At 40.4% G+C, this 22,953-nt stretch overlaps 1 protein-coding gene across 3 annotated transcripts in view; it reads left to right on the plus strand.

Annotated features, from left to right (window-relative positions):
* adkb (adenosine kinase b) overlaps positions 1–22,953 on the plus strand; it is a 131,004-nt gene that overhangs the window by 12,512 nt on the left and 95,539 nt on the right. For all 3 annotated transcript variants that reach the window (XM_083904024.1, XM_083904025.1, XM_083904026.1), the window contains exon 4: positions 5,588–5,666. In XM_083904024.1, coding sequence (XP_083760150.1) covers positions 5,588–5,666 — 79 coding nt within the window. The remainder of the gene's footprint in view (positions 1–5,587; positions 5,667–22,953) is intronic.

Here is a 22,953-nt window from a genome sequence, read left to right on the forward strand (position 1 = left end):
CAGATGCTTGTGTTGAAACTGGGATTACTGAAGCCTTTTAGCTGTATTGGCCCCTCTCTTTTTCTGTCAGAGAGGGAGAAAGATGGCTGTGCCTGTTTAAATGTACCTGCCTGCTGGAGCTGAAGCGGAGACAATTTACTGTTGCTGTTCAGCCCTCCTTCTGCCTAATCCCTAAGGAGAGCTGCAGAGTCCCCTCACTTCTCCCCTTGCCCTCCCCTGATTAGTGATAGGGGCTGTTTGATCATGTTTCCCTGCCTGTCCTTGTGATTTGTAAGCTGTTTAAACGTGAACGAGGCAATTAAATAACACCATGCAGGAGAGTGGGTGCCGCGGTGATCATTAGCGATGAATTACCCCGGTGTGCACTCAAACACTTGGGAGGACTTTGAGGCGGACCACTCCCGAGGATCCAGATCCAATCTAGCCATTGATTAACAGAGACTTGTTCTTCTCATGAAATCACTCGACGGGGATTTTAGGGCACTCATCCGGTCTTATCGAGATAGGCTAACATCAAAGGCGAATGAAGAGGGATTGGGTAAATGGGTTCGCCTTGGCCTCTGTTTAAGAGACTTAGAGGAGCAAATCTTGAATTATTGCCTCATGTAAATAATCTACTTGGCTTGGCTTTTTTTTTGGGGAGGTGAGAGAGGAACTCATGAGTCACACGGGGTAGAGAACACTCATGGTACTTTGGAAGCTCTCATATTTCCCTTGATGGGAATCAGCGGTGGGGGCTCCGTCTCCTGGAATGTAAACAACACAATGTTCCTGACTTGTGTGATATGTCCTAACAGTTTGAATGTGTTGTGCTGGGGGAGTTGGGGAGAGAGGTGTTAGTTTTTTTGTTCAGGACTCTCATACCCTTCCAATACAAATTCTACACTCCAGTGTGTAACCTTTTGTCATGTATGTTGTTGTTGATGAAAAAAAATATCTTCTTTATTTTAATACTGGCTTTGTTAGGCAATACTATCACACCTGACTGAGGGAGCATTTGTGGGTATACAGCAGTGGCACAGGAGGAGGGTGGTGGTAAGAAGAGTGTTTCTTATAAAACTAATAAAACACTGGATTTTTATGCAGTAGTAACGACTTTTGTGGACACTTATTTGTGTTTTCAGTCATAATCCAACAATGTAGGATTAGGGTTAGCATGAGAATGTCGTTGGGTGACAGAAGGTCATGTCATGAGTCATGTTGAGCTGATAGGATTTGACAGTGGTTTGAATGTAATGGACATTTTTTTATATTTAAAAGCCCTACAAGTTAGAATAGAAAAATAGTCCTGTGCCTTTAATTCAGAGTGCTATTAGCAGTGTGTTGGGGTTAGCCTCTTGTAAAGCACGTTGCATAACATAGCCTGTCCATATGCATTGCATAGTTGGAATAGCTCCTTTGCTGAACAACACCACCATGTTTTAAAAGTGCAGGTTACAGGCTGAGGACATTTTGGGCAAAACAATTTCTTTTCCCCCGCTCCCTCCCATCACAGACTGAGCTCAGACTGCAGTAGTTGGAAAGGGATTTTCTCTCCCTAAATGGCCAAGGGGGCCGTTTATGGTGTCACAACTATGGGATCACATGATGTTTGAGGGTGTAAAGGTCTTGAGGCAGCTGCTCCTTTTCGGATGGGATTTTCGAGGTGTCCAGGAGCAGGGCCCCATGCTGTCTGCACTGAAAGGTGGAGCAAATACTTCTAGGGAAGAAAAAAAAAAAAGCTGAAATCCTCAGTAGCTGTGTGTCTATTTGAAAGGGGTTCTGGAGTACCTCGGCTGCCTTCATGTTATAAACACCCACAGTGCTCAAATTCTTCCTTTGTCAAGAAGTCATAACAGGTGTCTCAGGAAGATTTTTTTTCCCCGGTTAGCATATTTTCCACTTGCATGGAAAGTTTTTTTTTTTTCTTTATTGGGGAACATTCTGCCCTGGGTAGACCCTTTGCCTTGAGACATGATATGCAGACTTTCTTTGAAGCAGTAAAGGTTACTTTCACACTTGCTCAAAATCCGGCCATGCCTGTTTTATACCAGGTTGCACACTTGTGGCTGACACATGTCGGTAAGCCGCGATGCATTTTGCATACAAATTTCCTCTTCTGCAGTGAAGTGCTTACCAACCTGATTAACTCAACACTTTATTTAACAGACAAAAGGGGTCAGTGTTTTCCACTGTGTTTTGTAAATGCACTTTTCGTCAAACTTGCTGAGATAATTGCCATTCAGTTCAAAGACAATGTTTGCAAAGAGATTGCCAAGAATTTAGGTCTGTCACCATCTACAGTTCATAATATCATAAAAACATTCACAGAGTCAGGGGAAACTCATTGTGTAAAGGCCAAGGGTGGGAGCTGCTGCTGAATACGCGTTAACATTGAGCCTTTAGGCGGTTTTGTATGAGGAAACTGTCAGGAACTCCATGTCTGTTTCAGCAGAATAATACCAGGTCTCATTCTGCGAGTTAAAACAGCGTCCCTTTGTAGACATAAAGTGTGTGTGTCTGTGTGTGTGCTTGCCTGGCCCGTCTGTAGTCCAGAGATGTTTCCTGTTGACAATGTATGGCACATCATAAAGAGAAGGATCAAACAACGATGAATACGGACTGTTGAGGAGCTGAGTTCTTTTACGCAGAAAGAATGCAATGCTGCAACAATTACAGTTTTTCGACTCCAAAATGATTCAATCGTAGAGTTAAAAGAAAAATTGATGTGACCCGGTCGTAAACCTGTCACTGTCCAACCCCTTTTTGAGTGTTTTCAAAGCATCAATTTCTAAATGTGTTTATATTTACCAAAGATAATTAAAGCTGTCAGAAAAAAAACACAGAAAATCTGAAAATGTGTACCTTTGTCTGTTCAGTAAAGAGTAAAACAAAATATACATTTTAGCTTTTATTGCGTTTCTCCCAACTTTTCTGGAAATGTGGTTTGTCGAAACAGACAAAACATATGCAAAACCTTGTGACCTTTTGTGGGAAATGCTTTTTTTAATCCCAAAAAAAGAGGTAGCATGAGCTTTTTACATAACCGGCTCCCCTTGGGATGACTCTGAGGCATTTCCTCAACAACTCCTCTTACTCAGCTAATTTAAGCGCTGAATTACACAGTGCTGAATGAGTAAAGCAAAGTGAGAATGGTATGGTGCACCTTGAAATATTTACCATCTCATTGGATTTTCTTCCCCCAGTTGTAAATACACTTACAAAATGGACAGTCTTTAATGTGCAGTGCAGTTTAGAGGGGGGGGGGAGTCAAGGACCTCCTAATGTGTTGGATCATCTTCACTGCAGTTAGGTCAATTTCCGTAGCAGAGTGGACATGTTTATATAGCCAGCCCCCTGGGAGGTGGTTTGTGAGAGCCAAGTGGAGAATACACATTATTCATGTTCGCAGCTCCCCAGATAAAGACTCTATCTCACAGCATATCCCAGCTATGCATCACGCCACGCATTAGAATTGAAGCTATTGATGTTTGAAATGGCAGCATGATGGGAAAATACAGAATGATAGAATTGCCTTCAGTTTTTTTTCCTCCCTTCACCGTCTCCCCAAGAGTGTTCCCTTTGTTTTTTGTTTGAAAACTCAGCAGTTGTTTACTCTCCCCATTCCCCAGTGTCATTTTTGTTTCCTTGACTTATTGTGTTTAGTCTCTTTGAGTCATTTCTAAACTCTGCCGTGCACGTTCAGACATCAAACATTTCATCAGATGCGATTGGTACTGAAACACAAAATCCAGCTATGAGAGGAGGAAGGAAACTTTTTTTTTCATTAATTTCCTTGAAAACATCAGCTGATCCTAACCCTGAAACTACAGTATCCTACTTGTCGACTACTTGTTATGGTGCTAATCCTGTTATGGCAAAGAGACACGGAGCAACAAAAGTAATCATTTAGAGAAGTTGTTGTATCTGTTTGATGGAAAACATCCTATTTAGCTCTGTTTTCTCCTGTGAAATTATTTCGCGGAAATAAATGTGATCATGTTGAAAAGAGACAGGATTGGTCATTTAAAGTGTGTTAACAAATAATCAATAAGCTACGTGATGTTATCTGTATTTGTTGTTTCTCACCCTTCAACTTATAACTCCTGACTTCTCCTCATTCCTTGCTTATGATTCCTTGGGAGGGGGTGGATACTAAGTCATAATTACGAGATACAAAGTCGTAATTATGAGATACAAAGTTGTAATTTTGAGATACAAAGTCGAAATTATGAGATAAAAAGTAGAAATTATGAGATTAAAATTCAAAATTATAAGATAAAAAGTCGAAATGATGAGGTAGAAAGTCAAAATCATGAGATACTATCTCATAATTATGAGATAAAACATTGAAATTATGAGATAGGAAGTCAAAATTATGAGATAAAATGTCATAATTTTGAGAAAATCAGAATGGTTGGTATATAAAATCAAAATTTCGACTTTTTATCTCATAATTACGACATAAAATCTCAAAATGATGACTTTAAATCTAAAAATTACGACTTCATTTCTCATAATTATGACTTTCTATCTCCTCATTTTGACTTGGTGTCTGGCGGAAACAGGCTCCATACAAAACCAAGGTATTTAACAGGATAAAATATTATGTAATAAAAAAACAGGAAAACAAGAAAGTAAAATTAAAAAAACACACACACACACACACAAATAACACACAGACCTTGCGCAACAATGTTGATAAATGAAAACAAAACAAAAAAAAAGTGGTGCAATGTTTGGAATTTATGCTTCGGCATAAGGTTTTATCATCTTTTTATAAAGCACACACTATACACTGTACACTGGCCGGCTCTTTCAGCAACCTTGCATCACACTGATCCATATATCCCTCTGTCAACTTGTCAATTTGTATCCAAGAGCTTTGATACTTGTTTTTCTCTTTTCTATTTTTCATTTTCAAGTTGTTTATGCAGTTTGAAACAATAAATAGAACAACGGGGAAAATAGGTTTTGGTCCAATTCTGACCTGTACATCAGATGTTGTCTTAATTTGCAACAAAATATGATGGTGTCCATGACACGAGGACATTTTACAGATGCCCGACATGAGAAGAAAGTGTTTTATCTGTCCAATTCTCTATTTTATCTGTCAATCAGACAGGCTTAAGTTTTTATTGCTCAATTGTACTGCAGACAAGGAAAGATACCATGTAACATGTTATTACTATAAAATGGCAAAATCTCGCAAATATTATTTGTACACGTGTCATTTTTCCATTGTAAAACACCTTAAGCTGCATATCTTGTGTCAAAGGGGCTGCACAAATTAAGTTTAACGATCATTTTTATTATTATTTGTCTGGTTTATATGACAGTTGTGACTTTCTGGAGTTATTTAGATATTGTATGCTGTTGAGAGGAAGTCATGACATGATATGAATAAAAAGGTCAAAGACTCACTAAGGTCATTAGGATCCATTTCTCACGATACCACACATTTCTGTGCCAAATTCAGTTGTTTTCACACCCTGCACTGTCGCAGCTGTTCTCCATCTATACCCGTGCAGCATCTAACCTTAAATTCAATTTGTGGGTTTACTGTGAACATTGTCCTTTGTAACAACTCTTTGTTTTTCTATTTCAGGTTTGAAGAAATCGTGAAGAGGAAGAATGTCGAATACCACGCCGGCGGTTCAACACAGAACTCAGTGAAAATTGCTCAGGTTAGTTTTCTCTGGCCCACTGCGGCGAGCCTGAATGTGTTTTGAATATACTGTGGTATGCTTGTAACCTTAGATTTGTCAGCCTGGCAGCCCTGGGAATACAGAGCAGAGCTGCACAGCGAGTTGACACATTACGGATTTAGGTGTTGTGAATTCATCAGACCTGCCACGGAAAGAGAAAGGCGACAAGAATTCATAATATTTGCAGTGTTATCGAGTTGGCCTAATTTCCTGAGACATATCAAACATCAATTAGAGAGAATTACAAGTAGATGCAATTAACATGTCACAACAAATTATATCAAACAAACGCTGATCTTCTCGCTGGCTGTTAGACTGATTTGAGCATCTAAAAGAAACTGGTGGTTGTCCAAATCTAAAATGGCAATCTGAACTTGAGAAGATTAATCACGGCTTTTTTTTTTTAAGTGATTGCATTAAGTCTGTGAGTTTGACATGCAGTGATTAGCTGCTGATCATGCTTTGGTCTGCTCACAATAAACAAAGAAGAAGCAACCAGCTGAAAAATAATGCGCTCCGAAGGAAGAAAAAAAAATGGAGAGTGCCGATGCTAATTGAGAGGCTGGTGTTTGTGGAGGCGACGACTCTTTCTTGCGTGTGGGTTTTTTTGTTTTTGTTTGTACTTGTCAGTACAGTGTGTAGAGTTCCGATGTGTACACGTGTGCTTGTGTCTGTGTGTGTACTTAGCACAAGACAGATAGAGAAAGAGGGAAAAGAAAGCAGGCGGCCCCTCAGGCTGCCACCATTTCCATGCTTTAGAGACAGTAAACATCCTCTAAAAAAAGACGTGGTTCTCGCACTTCCATACAAACACTCTTTAATTATCAAGATCAGAAGCGTTTGCACAAACTTCATTCACTCCAAGACATGAGCTGCCAACCTGATGTTATTCTTTCGGGCAACAGCTTTCCCAAAAAAAACCTCTTCCAACCGAGTTAATTACAACATTGATAATCTCTGATTTTTTTTGGACACATTATTTCTTCCTTTCTCACCATTACACAAGCTTAAAGGTGCTGTATGTCAGAATGTGGCCAAAAACAGTTACTACATTCAAATTCAAAATACCAAGGTTTTTTAGGTTTGGTTTTCTGACATAACTGACAACCCGTGGTTGCTCGGCAGCTGAGACTCTACTGACTGCAATGGTTGGTAGACGGCGGTAGGTGGCGCCACATGCCAAAACATGATTTCAAACATAAACATGATTTGCAGTCTGCAAAATATTTTTTTTAATGCAAATATTTTGGCTGTTCTGTTGTTGTTGGTGAGTTCAGTTTGTTAAATGAACATTATTCCTGAGTCTCTGTGAAAATATTAGGAGGATTTTATGGCCAGTTGCTCTAGATTTATTACATAATGCACCTTTAAAGGTCCAGTGCGTGAGAATTAGTGCCATCTAATAGTGAGACGGCAGATTGCAAACAAATGCACGACTCACACCCACTCACACCTCCCTCATGGAACTTTCGTGGCCTTCTCATGACAGAGAGGATGTTGTTGTAAAAAAGCACACCAAATTGTCCGTCAGCTGACGAGGTTCCCATTGATACAGATGTTAAAAACAATTTTATTTATGGATTAGATCTTCTTTGTTTGTGTAATAAGCTTCCACACAAAAATTACTGATTTTGCTGTAGAAACATGGCAACTCGGCATCGTTAAATCACGACACTAAAAGGCTTATTCTAAGCCTACTAAACCCTTACAGCTTTTATTTTGAAGCGAATATACACTTCTGCTAACATAATTATAGAGAGTATATTTAATTTCTGACAGTTCACCATCCTAAATTTTATATACTGTTCCTCTGAACCATGGCTTTAGTTTGGTTTTATTTAAGAAAAGGTCCTGTTCTAAAGTGCTTGTTAACTCCATTTGGAAATCAGATGGAGGAGAGGATTTTTATTCCCACACATTTTCATGGCTTGTGTGCCATGTAAGAAGCACTCAGTCATCTAAATTGGTCTTGTCATAGCATGGTAGACCCCAGTCGAATGTTATTCTACTCTGTTTATTTGGATATTTACCCCCTTCAGAGTAGAGATGTAGAGCTGATTCTGTAATGCTCAAGATAAGTAGAATGTTTTTCGTCCCACACCCAGAAGTCTCACAAACACTTTTCTGTCAATATATATACCTTGAAGCGCTGACTTTTCCACGTTTCACTCTCAGGTGATGATGTTCTTTTATGAAAAATGTATAATGCATAACCGGCTCCCAGATTATCACATTGTAGCACCTGCAGTATGTGAAACTTCAAAACCTGCTTTATTGTGGAAGCTGAACCTTCAAACACGAATGATATGCACTGCAGCATTGAATCCACATCAAAGAGCCCGGTGACTAAATGAGATGCTCCATCCAGGGCACGTTTGCTCGGGAGCATCGTCGCCGCTGGAGGAGAGAGAGGTGTTCAGAGGATTTCCACTGGAATAGCTGCACACGCTGGGAAAGCCCAGGGTGTGGGAAGATCAATGCCTTTCGTCTGTAGAACTCGTACTTTCCTCCAGAACTCAACCGCTTCATCGGAGGCTGTAATAGGTTAAACACTGCCGCTTCATCCCAGTTAAGACTTCTGCACTATCAAGGAAAACCTAAACTGTGGCTTTAAGGAGATACAGAATCGATGGTAATTGGATTTAGTCAAATGAGAATTGACCAAGCTGAAGCTTAGATGGATAAGTATTGTTTTCCTCTAACCGCTGTCTCTGCCCTGCACTTTGATTCAAATCAGCTGTAGCACTGTTTGCTAGTCGCTGATTGGTTGCACACATCGCTATCTTTAGCACTGGGACATTGCTTTTTTCTTTTTTTCTTTTTTTTTTTGCCTGGGCTATGGCTCCTGTCACTACACGTTTGTATTCAAAGCAAACAAACGAGAATTTCCAAGATGGATGTATCAACACATTGGTACTTCTTCAGTTCTGCACCTGTACTCTTCAGTCAACCCTGTCTCGCTAAAATCACCTCCCCACTTGATAGACCATTTATATAAATGGGCATTATCTTTCAGTTGGCAGCTTTTGAAACTACAAGTTCACAGATGTCACATGGAATCCAGATGTGTACTGTACGATACCAGCTATGGATCACACGGCGTCCATCATATGTGCTGTGCTTTATAGTCTATTTTCCTCTAAACTACAACATCATTTCACTTTTATTGAAAACAATCGATTGAGGCTACGATCTCCTCAAGAAAATGTATATTTACGTTGTAAATCAAGTGAGAAGTAGAAGCTAATTTGCTCATGAAGTTTCATTCAAACAAAAAAGTTTTCAACAGTGGAGTCGATCAATCAACCAATCTATCTTTATTTATCAGGAACAATGTAGCAATTTGCTAGTTTGCAACTCCTGTGCCTGTCTGGCCTTTTGAGATATTAAAAAGAATAACACTTGTACAGTTTAAACAATAAAAGACAGTAGAAAGACCAATATATCAGATCACACTCATACAGTCGCCCCCAGGTGGCTAATTGCTACTTCTGTCCTACTTCTGAAGACTACAGTATGTCCACTAATATATATACATTCTTAGATCCCCGCACAACTCCAATTACATTTACCCAATTACCCACCTATATATTACACAGTAGACATTTAATGCTGCAACATGGTGTATTTTAACCCTGCAACATGTTGTTGGTAAGGGAGGGAAACCCTTAACCAAACTACAGGATACTCTTAACCAGGAAATGGTCATCGTCACCGTTATTTTCTCAAAACAAAAAAAAGCTCCACAGCAAATTAAAACGGCATTACATCAACAAGCGCTTTTGTGGACATGTAAATAATTAAAATAAGTTACTTTCCAAAATGCATTCCTCATGTAACATAATTGAGAATGCATTTAAGTTGCGTGGAAACATATTTTGCACGTTGCTTTAATAAGATGTAGCTGTTGTTTTGTTCTAGTCTGTGAAGTTGCAAGCTCGTATGCAGAGCTTCCTGACTCTGATTCCAAAGGGCAAAACAAAAAAAAAAAGAAATGCAGTGATAGATGTACGTTGGAGGTTGTTGTCTTTGCCCGGGCTCTACCAAACAGCATGCCCTGAAGGGGCATCTGACATAAAGGCTCACCTCGTGGATGCTGCGGGGCCGCAAGGTAACAAAAACCAGCCCAGCGTTCCTTTGCTCACATGCAGCCTCACACATCAAAGGGCTTCTGCTCAGATATGTTGCAGCAGGGAAACCACAATCATATTCTTCTCAGTCATTTACAAAGTTGAAGGGAAGAGAAGAAGAAAAAAAAAAGTGGGCTTTTATGGGCATGTGATCCAGAATTTGGTACCACTTAGCACTTGTGGTGTTTATCACAGGTGACAGAATTGGGGTGGGGGCTCGGATGACTGCAGGGCTGAATCAAGAAGCACAGTCAATTCATTTAGACACAACATCAAAGTACTCCCAACAGCTCCTTGGGGCCCAGAGATTGAAGTCTGAGTAGAGACAGGCTCATAGGGAGTTATTGCTGCTCCCAGGGTAGTAGGTCCAATCGGAGTGCCTCGTGTAAACCGTGCATTCTCATTATGATCTTCACAAATCAACACCGTTGACATTTTTTTTAATGTCATTGCACCGTAAGCAGGCATTGTACTCCTTCACCAAAGGGACACTTTGCTTTGTGTGCGTGCCTCAGCTTTGAGCATGTCACAAAAAAGTTATGATTAACTATGTTCCCCTCTCTTTATTTAGATTCCATGTGGTGTTTTCACTCGACATCATTAATTCACCGTGATGTCTTAATTACTGTTGAGAGCGGTGAAGCTTTTGAAAAATCTGCTGTCTCTGTTATGGTTATGATGCCTGTTTAACATTTCCTCAGACTTGGTCAATCGTGGAAGGGGTGAATGGGGCCCAGGCTTGGATGTTGGCTCTGAGCTCTTAATTGGAAACGCATGTGCGCCACACTGCTCAAAAGTTGTATTTAAGAAACAAAAAAAAAAGAATCCCACAGCACTACTTGACTTCACTAAAGGCCCTCACAAGCTCATATTTTGCAGAGGAATACTTAAACTGGGTTTGATGTCTCATCGAAGGCATTGACTTATTTCTTGGGGTGAAAATATTCCATGACCTAATGTTTGGCTTTTACAGCTCGTTTTGTTAAATAAATAAAGAACAGCAGCTTGCCTCTATTTGAACGGGCTAAATGAAGAAATACCTACGTCTGGTACCACTTAGGGAAAAGAGGACAGTTAAGGAGAAAGAGTGGAGCTTTTGTGTTCGAACTATGTGCCTGAACTTTCACAAGGATGTGCTTACACGCTGAAGAGGGCATTCACGATTTTGCATCGCTGCATTTTTTTTTTCCTGCTTACATTCTTTTTATTCTTTATTATGTAGGGCAAAGACAAATATCCTTTGTCCGATAAGAGATTTGAAGGGCTTGAGCCATTCTTTGGCTCGCAGGATAAGTGCTCTAAAATTTCTGTTTTCCTGTTCGATCACATTGAGGGAGCATGAAGTTTCATAGATTTTAGCGCAGCCAGGCTGAAATGAGCACATTAATGACCGTTTAAAACCTGAACCCTGGTGGGCCTTTGAGTTTCATGCCACAGAAATCAACCCTCTTAAGTGTGTTCCTGTTGTTAAAGCAAAAGTCTCTTCTTTGTTTTAAGACAGGTTAATTGCAGAACCACTGTTAGCACCCGCTCAGAGCTGTTTTATGGCACTGGGGTCTTGCCGTTTCCTTTCCATTACCTAGCGGCGGAAGGTCACAGTCTGTTAAGCTTCTTGTGAGAGATGCATGAAACCAAATGGATTTTTTTTTCTCTCTCCCTCTTCCCCATTCCCGTCTCAACTCACTCTCGACCCTCCAGGTGTGCGAGTGTGTGCTTGAGGGGAGGCCTGCCATTGTTTTCCAGGCACAAGCAGCGGAAGCGAAGAACGCCTCATTCGCTTTGATGAGTGATGTGTTCATGCGTGGGCTTCAATGTCACCCGCCATGAGGCAGCTGTGAAGTCGCAGCTCACATTTGTGGTACCATTTACTCAATGATGAAGTGGGGAGATCTCTGTTGGTTCCACATACACCTCTGCGTTTGCACACGCCGTGTTCCTCCCACCTCAACTGTATTGTAACTGCAAGTCACAGCTAATGCTAGTGTGCATTAAATCTCTATCTTTGTGATCCTGATAATAAAGGTTGACTGAGCGATTATGCATGTTTTTGTCAACACAGGGATTTGTTAACAGCTGATGGCCTCGCCCGCGTGACGCCTCCTTTCTTATGTTTCTTATGAATTTGTCTTTCATGTGAAAATAATAAGTCTGATTAAATCTTCCTCCCAGACACGACAAGGTTTGTGTTGCCGTTTCTGTAGAGGTGACATATCTCCATCCCTGTAGAAGTTAATTTGCCGTCAAATTTAACTTACTTAATTTAAGCTGCCAAAGGGAAGACGTGGGGAGTAGATTGTAACTCATAAGTATGCTTTGGAAAGACTGTTGATTAACATTGAGGGCTCGAGAGACAGATTCAGTCAATGTGTATCATCTGGTATCAGAGGCTGGCAGTGGAACTGAATGTGATATCTTGCATAACATGTCCTTGCTCGAAGTCCTTGATTGCAGGATCAGGAATAAAGGCTGCAGCAATGGCTTAATTGCTTTTTGCTCAGATGTCGTACAGTTACTCGAGCTCCAGGCGAGCTCTGAGTGAAAGGATCTGTGAAACAGGCACTTTTCTATATTGCCTTTTTCACACTGAACCTGGGTGAACCTGCTAAGAAAAGGTGATTGGCACCATTCAGATTGTCAGTGGTTGTTCTGCTGTGTGAAGTTTTCTTTTTTCTTTCACCACTCACTCAGTCATGAGTGAAATGTGACATAATGAGCGCGCTGGGAACAAAATTAGTTGGAAGAAGAATTAAACGACTTCAGTGAAATTACGAGTCATTACTACTTTATATTGTCTACTTCAGTCCCTCATTCATACTCAATGGTGAGTGAATGATTTTTAAGTTGCTAATAAAATATAAGTAAGATAAAACACGGTCCTAAGTCGTAAAAGGTAAGATTTGCTCAAAACATTCTTGGCGAAGATGTATGCATGCCATAGCGTTGCATCAGAAATGGCACAGTCCAAAAACATGCAGATTTGGGGATTAGGCAAATTGGACACTAAATTGAGCGTAGGTATAAGAGTGGATAGTTATTGTGGCCCTGTGATGGACTGGCGACCTGTCCAGGGTGTACCCTGCCTTTTGTTCAATGCCAGCTGGGATTTGCACCCGTGACCCTCGTGTGGAGGATAAAGTGGTAGAAGATGAATGGATGGAAGTGGTTATTGCATTTCCACCACTTGTTTGGTGCGGATTGTCAAACCTGATTCAAAACCATTGTGCATTGGACTCAGGGGAGAATTCCAGTTTAACCATTTCAAACCAAGGATTAAACAGTTTTTTTAAGCCAATAGGAATTAGGTATAAGTCTGATAGTGTTCTCATGTAAAATGGAACAATGATATTTTGTACACCTGCCACATTGCTGTATTCTGAGGTTAAATGCAGACACTTGTTAGGTTTCACAGGCAATAAAAACACATATGTTCACATGTGTGTAATGGTCTGCGAGCCTTACAGACTGTAAACAATGGATCATTAAATTAACCATTGGTTGTGATCATCCACTGACCAAGGTCAAGTAACTGATGAATAAAAGGATGGTTGTGCATTTTACACAACATTTTGCTGTGATGACTGAGCAGTGCCCCTCTCTCATATTTCCTCGCAGAATGTCTGTGGCAGTAGTATTTATTTGGCACATTCTCAGCGTGCTCCCACTCTTGTGGTTGAATTGTTGCATAGCAACTGAGGGAAAAACAGCTTTAAATATTTGGTTAAAAAGGTTTTAAAGAAAATAAAGAACAGACTGCAATTACTGTTCATTTCTCCCGAGTTCATAAGTTTAAGGAGCTGCAGGATTGTGCCAAGTAATAAATGAAATACCAAATTAGGCTTTGTGTTTGCTTGGGGAAAAGAACGGTATGTCTCGAATATTGAGCCCCCTTGTGCCAATGCAGTTATTCATCTATAGCTGTTTTGTTTATCGAATAAATGCTGACAGCTGTCTGCACCTTCGCTAATTCACAACTGTTTTGAAACAAAGCTCGAGGTAGTTTTCAGAGTGCAGCTTGGCTCAGTTTTTAAAGCTGTACCTGTGACAGGATGGAAAATGTGTAGGTGAGTGCAAATTTGAAGTGATGTGCCTCAGGAAAACGGATGGGGATGGAGCGACGGGGATGGGGGCGCATGCGGAGAGAGGGAAGGCTGGATGACGCACAGCAGGTGACAGACAGACACTAATAGTAATGGCTCTTATCAGTGCTTCGCTCGCTCCCTCTTTTCACATGGGCTCTGACATCCTCCTCCTACTCCACCCCCTCCATCTAGCAGGGGGTGCTGGGAGCTCGCTGGGTTGTGCAGCCCGCTCAGACGGAAAGAGGCTGCCAAACACCGGTCCCCTCACATATAAATTGCATCATTAACATCGCCTAGATTATTCCAAGCTCTCCCACCGGGTTTATGGCAGCACCAGCTCAACTTAACTATTTGACTCACTGAAGACATTCAGGCTTCCTGCGTGAGCTGTGCTTAGATCAGTAGTGAAATGCACCAGCTCTTTTCTCTCTTAAGCTTTTAAACAAATCCAGAGGAAATCTGTCTGGGGTTTTTTTTTCCTCCCAAACTGACAGGGTTGTTTTTAGTTGAATGTTCTTTATTTTTATGTCTTGAGCTGTCAAAAGCAGTTGTGTGTTTGAATGCGCAGTATAATAATATGGCAAATTAGTGCAGTGGGACATGGCTGTCATTAATATTTTACAGTAATGATAATAATATTTTTGGACTTGGTATCAGAATGTAACACATTCATGCATAGTTTCCAATGAAATAATCCAGTAAATGTGTATTCTGAAGACTTCAATGAAATAGAACTCTATGATAAAACAACAACAACCAATAAACAATGTTTTTCTGACTTAAATGACACCAAGATAGTAAAAATTTATTATAAAATAACCAAATGAATGCACACTGTGCAAAACTGCACACAATAAAACTAATTTTGGTAATTAATGAATTCAATTTGTATGTATTTCTGCAAATAATTCATGAAGTCAATGAAAAGAAAACATTGTGTCAACCAAATGTGGGAACAGGCTGCTTTTTCCTGTTTTATATCATTGTTAAAAGAATATGTTTGTGTTTTGGGCTGTTGGTCAGACAAAACGTGCAATTACAATTGTTTTGTTGTTTATAAAACCAATAATTACATCCATCCATTCATCAATTATACCAATCATTCCCAGAGAATGTTTTTGGTTTTTTGGCTTGCCAAGATTGCCAGATTTTTTTCCCTGCTCTTCATTGAAGATTTGTGTGTATGCTTTTTAAATAACACCCATATGATGAAGTTTGTTCGTATTAACTAAATATTTATTTTCCAAAAGTCTTGTCTACCAACACAGAATAATATTTGGTGCTAAAGAAGTGGCAGTAAAAATAGTCAAATAGTTATAGCATGCACAAAGCTGCTCTCTTCTTCTTCTTGATTCATGTCATGAACTTGGTTGCAATGGTAAAAAGCAAAAAGCAGAGTAAACCCTGAGCAGGTCACTCGCCCATCACTGAACCAACATACACAGACCAGTCACACTTACATTCACACCTACAGGCAATTTGAAGTAATGATAATTACCTTTAGAATATAATTAAGGGAAGGTTGTTTTTACATTAAGCTCTTTATGGTGCTGTAAACTTAAACACCAAACACTTCCTGACTCTGTGCTGCTAATGGTCCTTTTAAATTATGTAAGACAATCCATGCTCCTTTGCATCTCTGATGAAGGTTCTTAAGTCCAGCTGACATCTGCAGTAAAGCTGGATGGAGCTTCCTCCTCACATCACTTGGCAATTAACACTATAATTACTACCCGAGGTCGGGGTTAAGCTCCGAGTTAAAGGTTGGAGCAGCAAACATTTTTATATGATCCTCTTACTCTATTATCCTTTCTCAGTACTACAAGGTTTTACCTCATGGGGAGAATACATTACATAAAGCCCCCCTGGCAATTACTCCTCAGTGAATATCCTTACGGTGTACATGATTAATCTGGAATCCCCTCTGCCCCTGTCCAACCGCAGGCTTGGCTCTGCTTACCATGCAAGTTTAATTTTCACCTGAACAAATGACTCCTTTAGACAAAAAGTGCCAACCTTTTACTTTTACTGGCTACTTGGGAGGGGGGTGAAAAAAAAAAAAACAAGAGAAAAGTAGACGGAGAGCACCACCTCTAGCAGCAATAACATACATCCCAACAAGTAGAAGAAGAAGAAGGGTTGGGGTCATAGTGGTTGGTGGCAGGAGGTGGGAGGGGGTGAGAGTGTTTTGGAGGGGGCAACGCTTAATAGTATTGAATAAAAGAACATTTATTTTTGTGCTTCGGCCTGTAACAGCCTCAGGAAATGGCTCAGTCTCTTGATCGGGAGCAAATCCTATTAACTTACAGTGCTCTCACTCAAGGTAATGGGCTCCACCTTGAGACTTGGGAGAGCACTTTTCCCTCTGACACATTGATACCAGTGTCTGGAGGGCTTGGCGTTGGGTAGTCTAACACTCGGGCAGAGACTAATCAAGTCAAACAATCTGCGGAGCTGGAGCAACACCGAGTGAGGATGTTGATATCCAGCGAGCTCATTCAACAGGCCCCTTCACACGTTCCTAACCCAATACCAAAGGATCAGTGCACAGGATCAGTTCAAGATCAGGTTATTCGAGCCCCTGAGAATTGTAAAGCGATCCCAGAGCAGCTTTTGCTTTCTCAGGAGTGATCGGAGCATTCGGGCTCTCTTAAGGACTGTTAGGGCCAGGGCCAAAGGGGAACTCCTGGGGTCCCCATTTATTTCTGTCCAGCAGAGGAAGGACTGTGTGCGTGTGAAAGGTGATAGTGTTTGCGCTGTGTGTACATGGAAGTGTTTGTGGGTGAAAGTGAGCTGGAGTAACTCAATTTACAGTATGTGGGTAACCACTGTCCCCGAAGCCAAACGTTAGAAAAACACCAATATCTCTGAGCGAAAACATTGGTACCTCTGGTTTATTATTTTCTGTCAGGAATCTGATGTTTCAGAAATGGCTGTAGTTACTTTAAACCTGCCACATACTGTAATTAGCCTACTGTGAGAACCTCGGGAGAAATGGGAGCACTCTATCAAAGCATTACTACTCCAATTAAGGGACTGAAAATCGCCTTTGTGAGTGACAGTCGATTTCTCCTCTGCTAAAACAGCAGCAAGTTGCTCATTTCTGCTCACATCCCGCATGTCTTTTTGACTGTTTCCACCTTTGGAAATATCTAAACATGTCCTAAACATGACCACATTTGATGTCATATGACTTGACTGATGGATCGCCTCTGCCTGGACCCGCTCATAAATCCATGTTCAATGGCATGTTCTTCTCCTGTCACCATTACCCGTTGTGCCTGCTGTCATCCAGCTGTCTTATGTCTGCAGAGTTACAGTGTGCACCTGTCAGGTACAATTTATGGCAAGCAATTTGTTGTGCACCATGGGACTTTCAGTTTCTTGGGAAGTTTCTTTTTCCTCTTCGCTGTTATTTGTTGCACATGGTTGTTTCTCTTCGACCATTTCTTGCCCAAGTGTGAAAATTGACTCTCTGTTTTTATTTTATTTTTTCCTTTCATGTCCAGATAACTTGAAAGATTACTGGTCCCCTTTTGGGGTTTTAGATTATCTAAAAAGTGCATTGTCACTAAGCCAAGGAGGTTGTTTCCCTTGGTTCCTCAAGTACTGACATTTTTTTGGAGGGACACAATGTTCTCCAGACACTAAGTTAGTTATTATTTGGCAAGTTGGTCGTTGTCAGTTGGCTTTCAATGAGTTGTGATAGCTTTGTTTGATAAAACAAAAGGAAATGAATGCACAGCAATTAGATGTTTGTTCTGTGTTATTGTTGCACGACTGTGCTGCTGCTGCCTGTGCTCTCAGTGAGGATTATCGCCCTTAAGAGGGGGAAGCATTACAAAATGACAGCCTCTCGTATCAAACAAGTCAAGCTGATTTGGTGAATATAGAAGAGGTTCCCACCACATGTTCTTCTGCATGTTAGGGGAGCAGCGTTAACCTTGTTTTGATTTGCATCTCCTTAGCAATTAAGATAATATGTTGTAATTAGAATTTTAATGTACCGCTGTGAGATTTTTGATAATTACACAGAATTCTCTGCGGTGATTTTCTCTTTGCCTGCTTGTCTTTGCAGATGAATTCATGGCTGATTAGATCACTGCTCTAATCAGATTTGAGTTACATTGTAAGACATCTCCCCGCATGTCTCAGTCAAGCTGAGTTACTCGGTGCAACTGTGGTAAACGGTGAATGGCACGACAAGCTACTGCACATTATGTTCGATAAGGACTTTTCAAATTGCACCTCTGCAAGCGGCATGTTCCTTCATAACAGCAGATAAAAGCAGAGGTGGAAATTCAGTCTGTCACTTTAAAGTGGTAATCTGAGAGATGGTGGTTGATTTGGCGACACCTGTTGTTGCTGTTAGCATCGAACGTCTTACTCTTCCTGTGATATTTCAAAATTATCCACTGTTAAAACGGAATGTATAGAATTACTTTTGTCTCACTTCATTCTGCAGAAATATATTTAATTAATGATAAGAGTAAATGCTAATCTCACTGAAAAATACAATGCTTTACAGTTGGAGAGCCTGACACCTTAGTGCTGGTTGCTGCTATCAAATGATAGCAGAACGGTGTCTGTCATGGCCGACTTACAGCAAGAGCAGCTAATGTTTCCCACTTAATGCCAATGGGATGTCCATCATTGTTGAGTTCGACAAATTCCCTTCACTGCCACTTGGAAAGTTGAACATTTCTCAACTTTTGCTGCATACAGTCCATTTTTGTCCAAAACTATTGTCAATGAGTTACAATAAGAAAATCACATGTAGTTGATTTTGCCAAATGTAGAATCTCTGTGTCTCAGAAACAAATTTCCCGACAGTTCATAATAGTTGATGATGATAAATTGGCCTTTTGTCTGTCCATAAATCTTCGCCCTTTGCTTGCGGTGTCGATTTCATGATAGTTATATCAGTCATGTAGTTAACGGGTCAGAAATACCCTGACAAGTATTAAATGGTGAAGCATAGGTATCTTGTTTTCACGGAGTGTAACTAACAGATGTCAGCGAAACATGTGCACATGCTTATACCACAACCTCAGCGAGCAATGACTTTACCATATACCAGGGGTTTTTCTAGAAAAAATGAGGGCAACACTGATGGCGAGGCACGAAGCAGCCTATCGAGGGAATGCTGCGGAAAGGGGGGGGGGGGTCTCTGTGGAGCTTTTGAAAATATGATGTGAAAAGCGGGCATTCCATAAGGGGGACATTATTACAACTCTGTAAACATGCACCGAAGTTTATTTGTCAAAACTCGTGTGCTACTGGTGAAATGTTACAGACTATGAGAGTCTCGTTCTAAGTCACACAGTCCTGTATATAAGGATAGTAATTCTCACAGGAATATGTATTGTGCAATATTTTTGGAATAGCAAAATGGCTGGTGACGCAAGCAGATGAGGCAACACAGGGATGGCAGAGTTTACGTGAATTTAAAGCTGTTTAAACCGAACAAACTGTCTTTTTGGAGTTTTTATTATTATGCATTTTAGCGTAAGTTAGTATTGTTCACTGGCATCGATTTGATAGTTTTAGTTTAGTTTTTTTTTTTTTTTTTTCAATCCTGTTTTATGGACTGCACAAGGGGGGCAAAGTTGAGTCTATATAGATAATATAAATAAAAAAAGATCTATAAAAAATGTCTCCATATTATGGAGACAACTAAATATGATCAGCCTGCTGGCGACCAGCGAAACGGTTGTGAAATATTTGGATCTAACATTTGTGACCGACAAAGTGCCATGGCTTCACTCTTTCAGAAATGTATTTTGCATCCAGAAAAGGAACCATATCTCATCGATAAGCCTTACCAATTTGGGAATACCTTGCCTTGGGGAGTCCAAATAGATCAAAACGTAGTCGTTTAAAGAAATTCCTTTAATTCTGGCATCTTGTCTTATAAAAGCAGCTAAGGGTTCCAAAGCCAGAGCAAATAACAATGCATGTAGTGTAATAGCATAGCTAATAGCTAAATCGGCATTTTGGTACGAAGTATAAGATTATACCAAACATGTTAATTTGCTGAAATTATGAGTGACTGCTGTCAATGCAAGCGCTGATCACGATGATCTGGCTGAATACTTCATAAAAATTCCAGTCGTTTGACAGTGATTTGATCATTCCATATCAGCGCTAACTTATTCATAGCGAAGAAGTAGTGTAAATGAAGGTATAAATACATTCACATTCGATTAATGGTGTTTCTTGATGCTTTCAGTGCATCAGTATGGCCTTTGAGAACTAATCTAAAGTTTTCCCTGCTCAGATTATTGTATACACGCCGCATTGCAACACAATGATTATTCCACATAATGCATATTTCATCAGTTAACTCAATACATTAACTGTGGTTGTTTGTTGTGTCTCTGTCTGTGTTTTCTCTGTGCTTTTTTTCTCACTGCTTGTTTTCATTCAGCACAAGACAGCAGCCAATATTCCCCTTGGCCTTTTCACTACAGTAATACAAACCAGTCAATATTGGCAGTAGTATTTTTTTCCCATCCCAAGTTGCCATAGTATCAATACTTGAGGACAGTAACGGGGCCAGGGTAAATGAGCAGAGATGTGCAAAGAAAAACTAAACCTGAGACCTCTTTGTGCTGCAAAATTGGCCACCACAAAGGAATTAATGACGGATCCTTCCAGCATAATTGTCTAATTATGCCGGGCAGATGGGGCACTGCTTTAACTAGGACACATTGTGCTACCTCTCTAGACTCTCCACAACAAAAGGCAAACCAGTGTGACAGCCTCTTCAGCAGTGAGTGGGAGGGAGAGTGAAAGAAAAAAAAAAAGATGGAGAGGAGGCAGGGAAAAAACTGGGTCTGTCACTGAGCCATTCCTCCACTCGATATGTTACCACAGAAACAAATGTATGGTGTAAACACTGCGTGGATCACAGCTCCTTGGAGGTGAATCACTGCAGTGTAATGAGGTTGGTTTACATGCTGCTTCTCAGCTTCCCACCCAGGCTAACTCGATATTTAAACCCTCTAATTAAAGAGAATCGGCCACTCGATAATTGATCGCATCGATTGCCTCGGCGTACGCCATCACTGCAAGGCTTCACACCACTGTTTATTAGAACTGTCTGCCTGTTTTGTCTCCTGGGAATGCAAAGAGGAGAGAGATGTTCCAGGGGAGGGTGAGGCAGGGAGGATGCAGAGGTAAACATGTAAAGAAATTAAATCTTCTTTCTTGAAAGCTGCTGTTTAAGTAGCACTGGGACAAACGGTACAATTTCACAGTTTTTTGTCTCAAGGGCCTTTCAGGTATTTCTGCTGTGCTTGTCACTTGTGGGGAATACTGCAGGTGTGAGGGAGAATCACTTTCTCCATCAAAAGTTATTAAAGGGGCATGACCTCTATCTACCCGATATAACTACAACAACACTAAGGAGATGCCATATTCCAGACTGCAGGTGGGGGTGCGACATGAACATCTTGGAAAAAGTTTCACTTTTCAAACTCTAAAAATAGTTGAAATTGATAAGAGTATCTTTGTACGTAATATAATTTTTTTGGCTATTCAATCCTTCAACCAGTCATTTCCAAAAGATGTTTGATACTCCAATCTTAACTTAATTTATTTTTGATAATTGATTGATATTTGATCTTAAGTAGGGCTGAAACAATAGCTTGATTAATCGATTACTAAATCAATTGTCAACTGTTTTTGATCATCGATAAATCGGTTATCAGTGTTTTTTAAAGAATTCAAATGAGTTTTCAGATTTGTCAGCTCCTTAAATGTGAATATTATTATCTGTTTGTCCAACATTTCCTGGACCAAACGATGACTGGATTACTCTCAAAAATCATTGTTTGTGCCATCTTATCTTAGTTATCATTTTTTAATTTATTCCAAGTCTCTCTGAATAAATAGTATAGAATAAAATAATTGAAATGAATACTGTTCTGCAAACTGTATATATAGTGAGTCAAACAGTAATAGTTTGTACTTCCATAATGGAACCATCTGGTGCTTTCTTAAAGCACATTGAGTTGTCCTTGTGTATGAAATGTGCTATACAAATAAAGCTGCCTTGGTGCTTTCTCATCCTTTCATTTTCCCCCACCTACTGTAGCTCCTCTTTGGCACCTGAATCTTGTCAGATGCTTGTTATTGACCTGTGTTATCTTAACCAGCGAAGCTCCATCACTGGTTTTGAGGCAGGTGGACAGGAAGTGACAGCACTGACTATTGAGCATCTCTAGGACCTCTGACTTATCGATTTCCTCTGACTCCCCATGGCGTGGGGTAATTGCTGAGTTTCAAAAATTGATTTATGGAAAGTAAATGTATCATCAAGGCCCGGACTGAGACGGGAGGATGAGTGGATTGACGGTGTCAGAGGATGAGGAGACGGAAGAAGACGCAGAGGTGCTCATGGAGCGTAACGCACACAGGAGCATGTATTTGTGGTAAATAGGTCTGGAGTAAATACCCAGAGTGCACCTGCACAGCAGACAAAGCAAATTATTACAGACAGAGCTGAGCAGGTGTTGTAGAGTCGGGGAAGATGTACGATTGAGCTAAGATCCTCTGAGAGGTTATTGCTCCTTTTGTTTGCTTGACTTTAAAACACTACGGCGGATGCTCTCACAACAGTGGCGTATCATGCTGCTAAAATCAGCAAGTAGATGTTTAAAATAACACGGAATTACTATCATCAAGAATTAACATTAAATATTTGTTCCCTAACTGGGTCTATGCCATGATTACCTTGTCAAAAGAGCTACTAGGTAGAGAAGTGTGTCGAAATATGCGAAGGCAAGAAGCTATAATTAAGGCTCATTTCTCCTAATGACTTTTTGAGTGGAGTCACTATTATTAGATTTGTTCTATAAGTTACATCTCATTTGTATTTATGAGCATTACAGCTCCATGACCTTGATGTCAGACAAATAATTACGGTTTTCCTTGGCCTCATGTTTTTCTACATGATCATCTGATCAGTCTGTCACGTCTGCATTGGCAGCGACCCATTTGGCACCTCACCAGAGAGAAACGTATTATTACAAAGTGGGTGTAACTTCCTTA

Source organism: Microchirus variegatus, assembly GCF_963457635.1.
Source record: "Microchirus variegatus genome assembly, chromosome: 17".
In the NCBI taxonomy this organism is placed as follows: Eukaryota; Metazoa; Chordata; class Actinopteri; order Pleuronectiformes; family Soleidae; genus Microchirus; species Microchirus variegatus.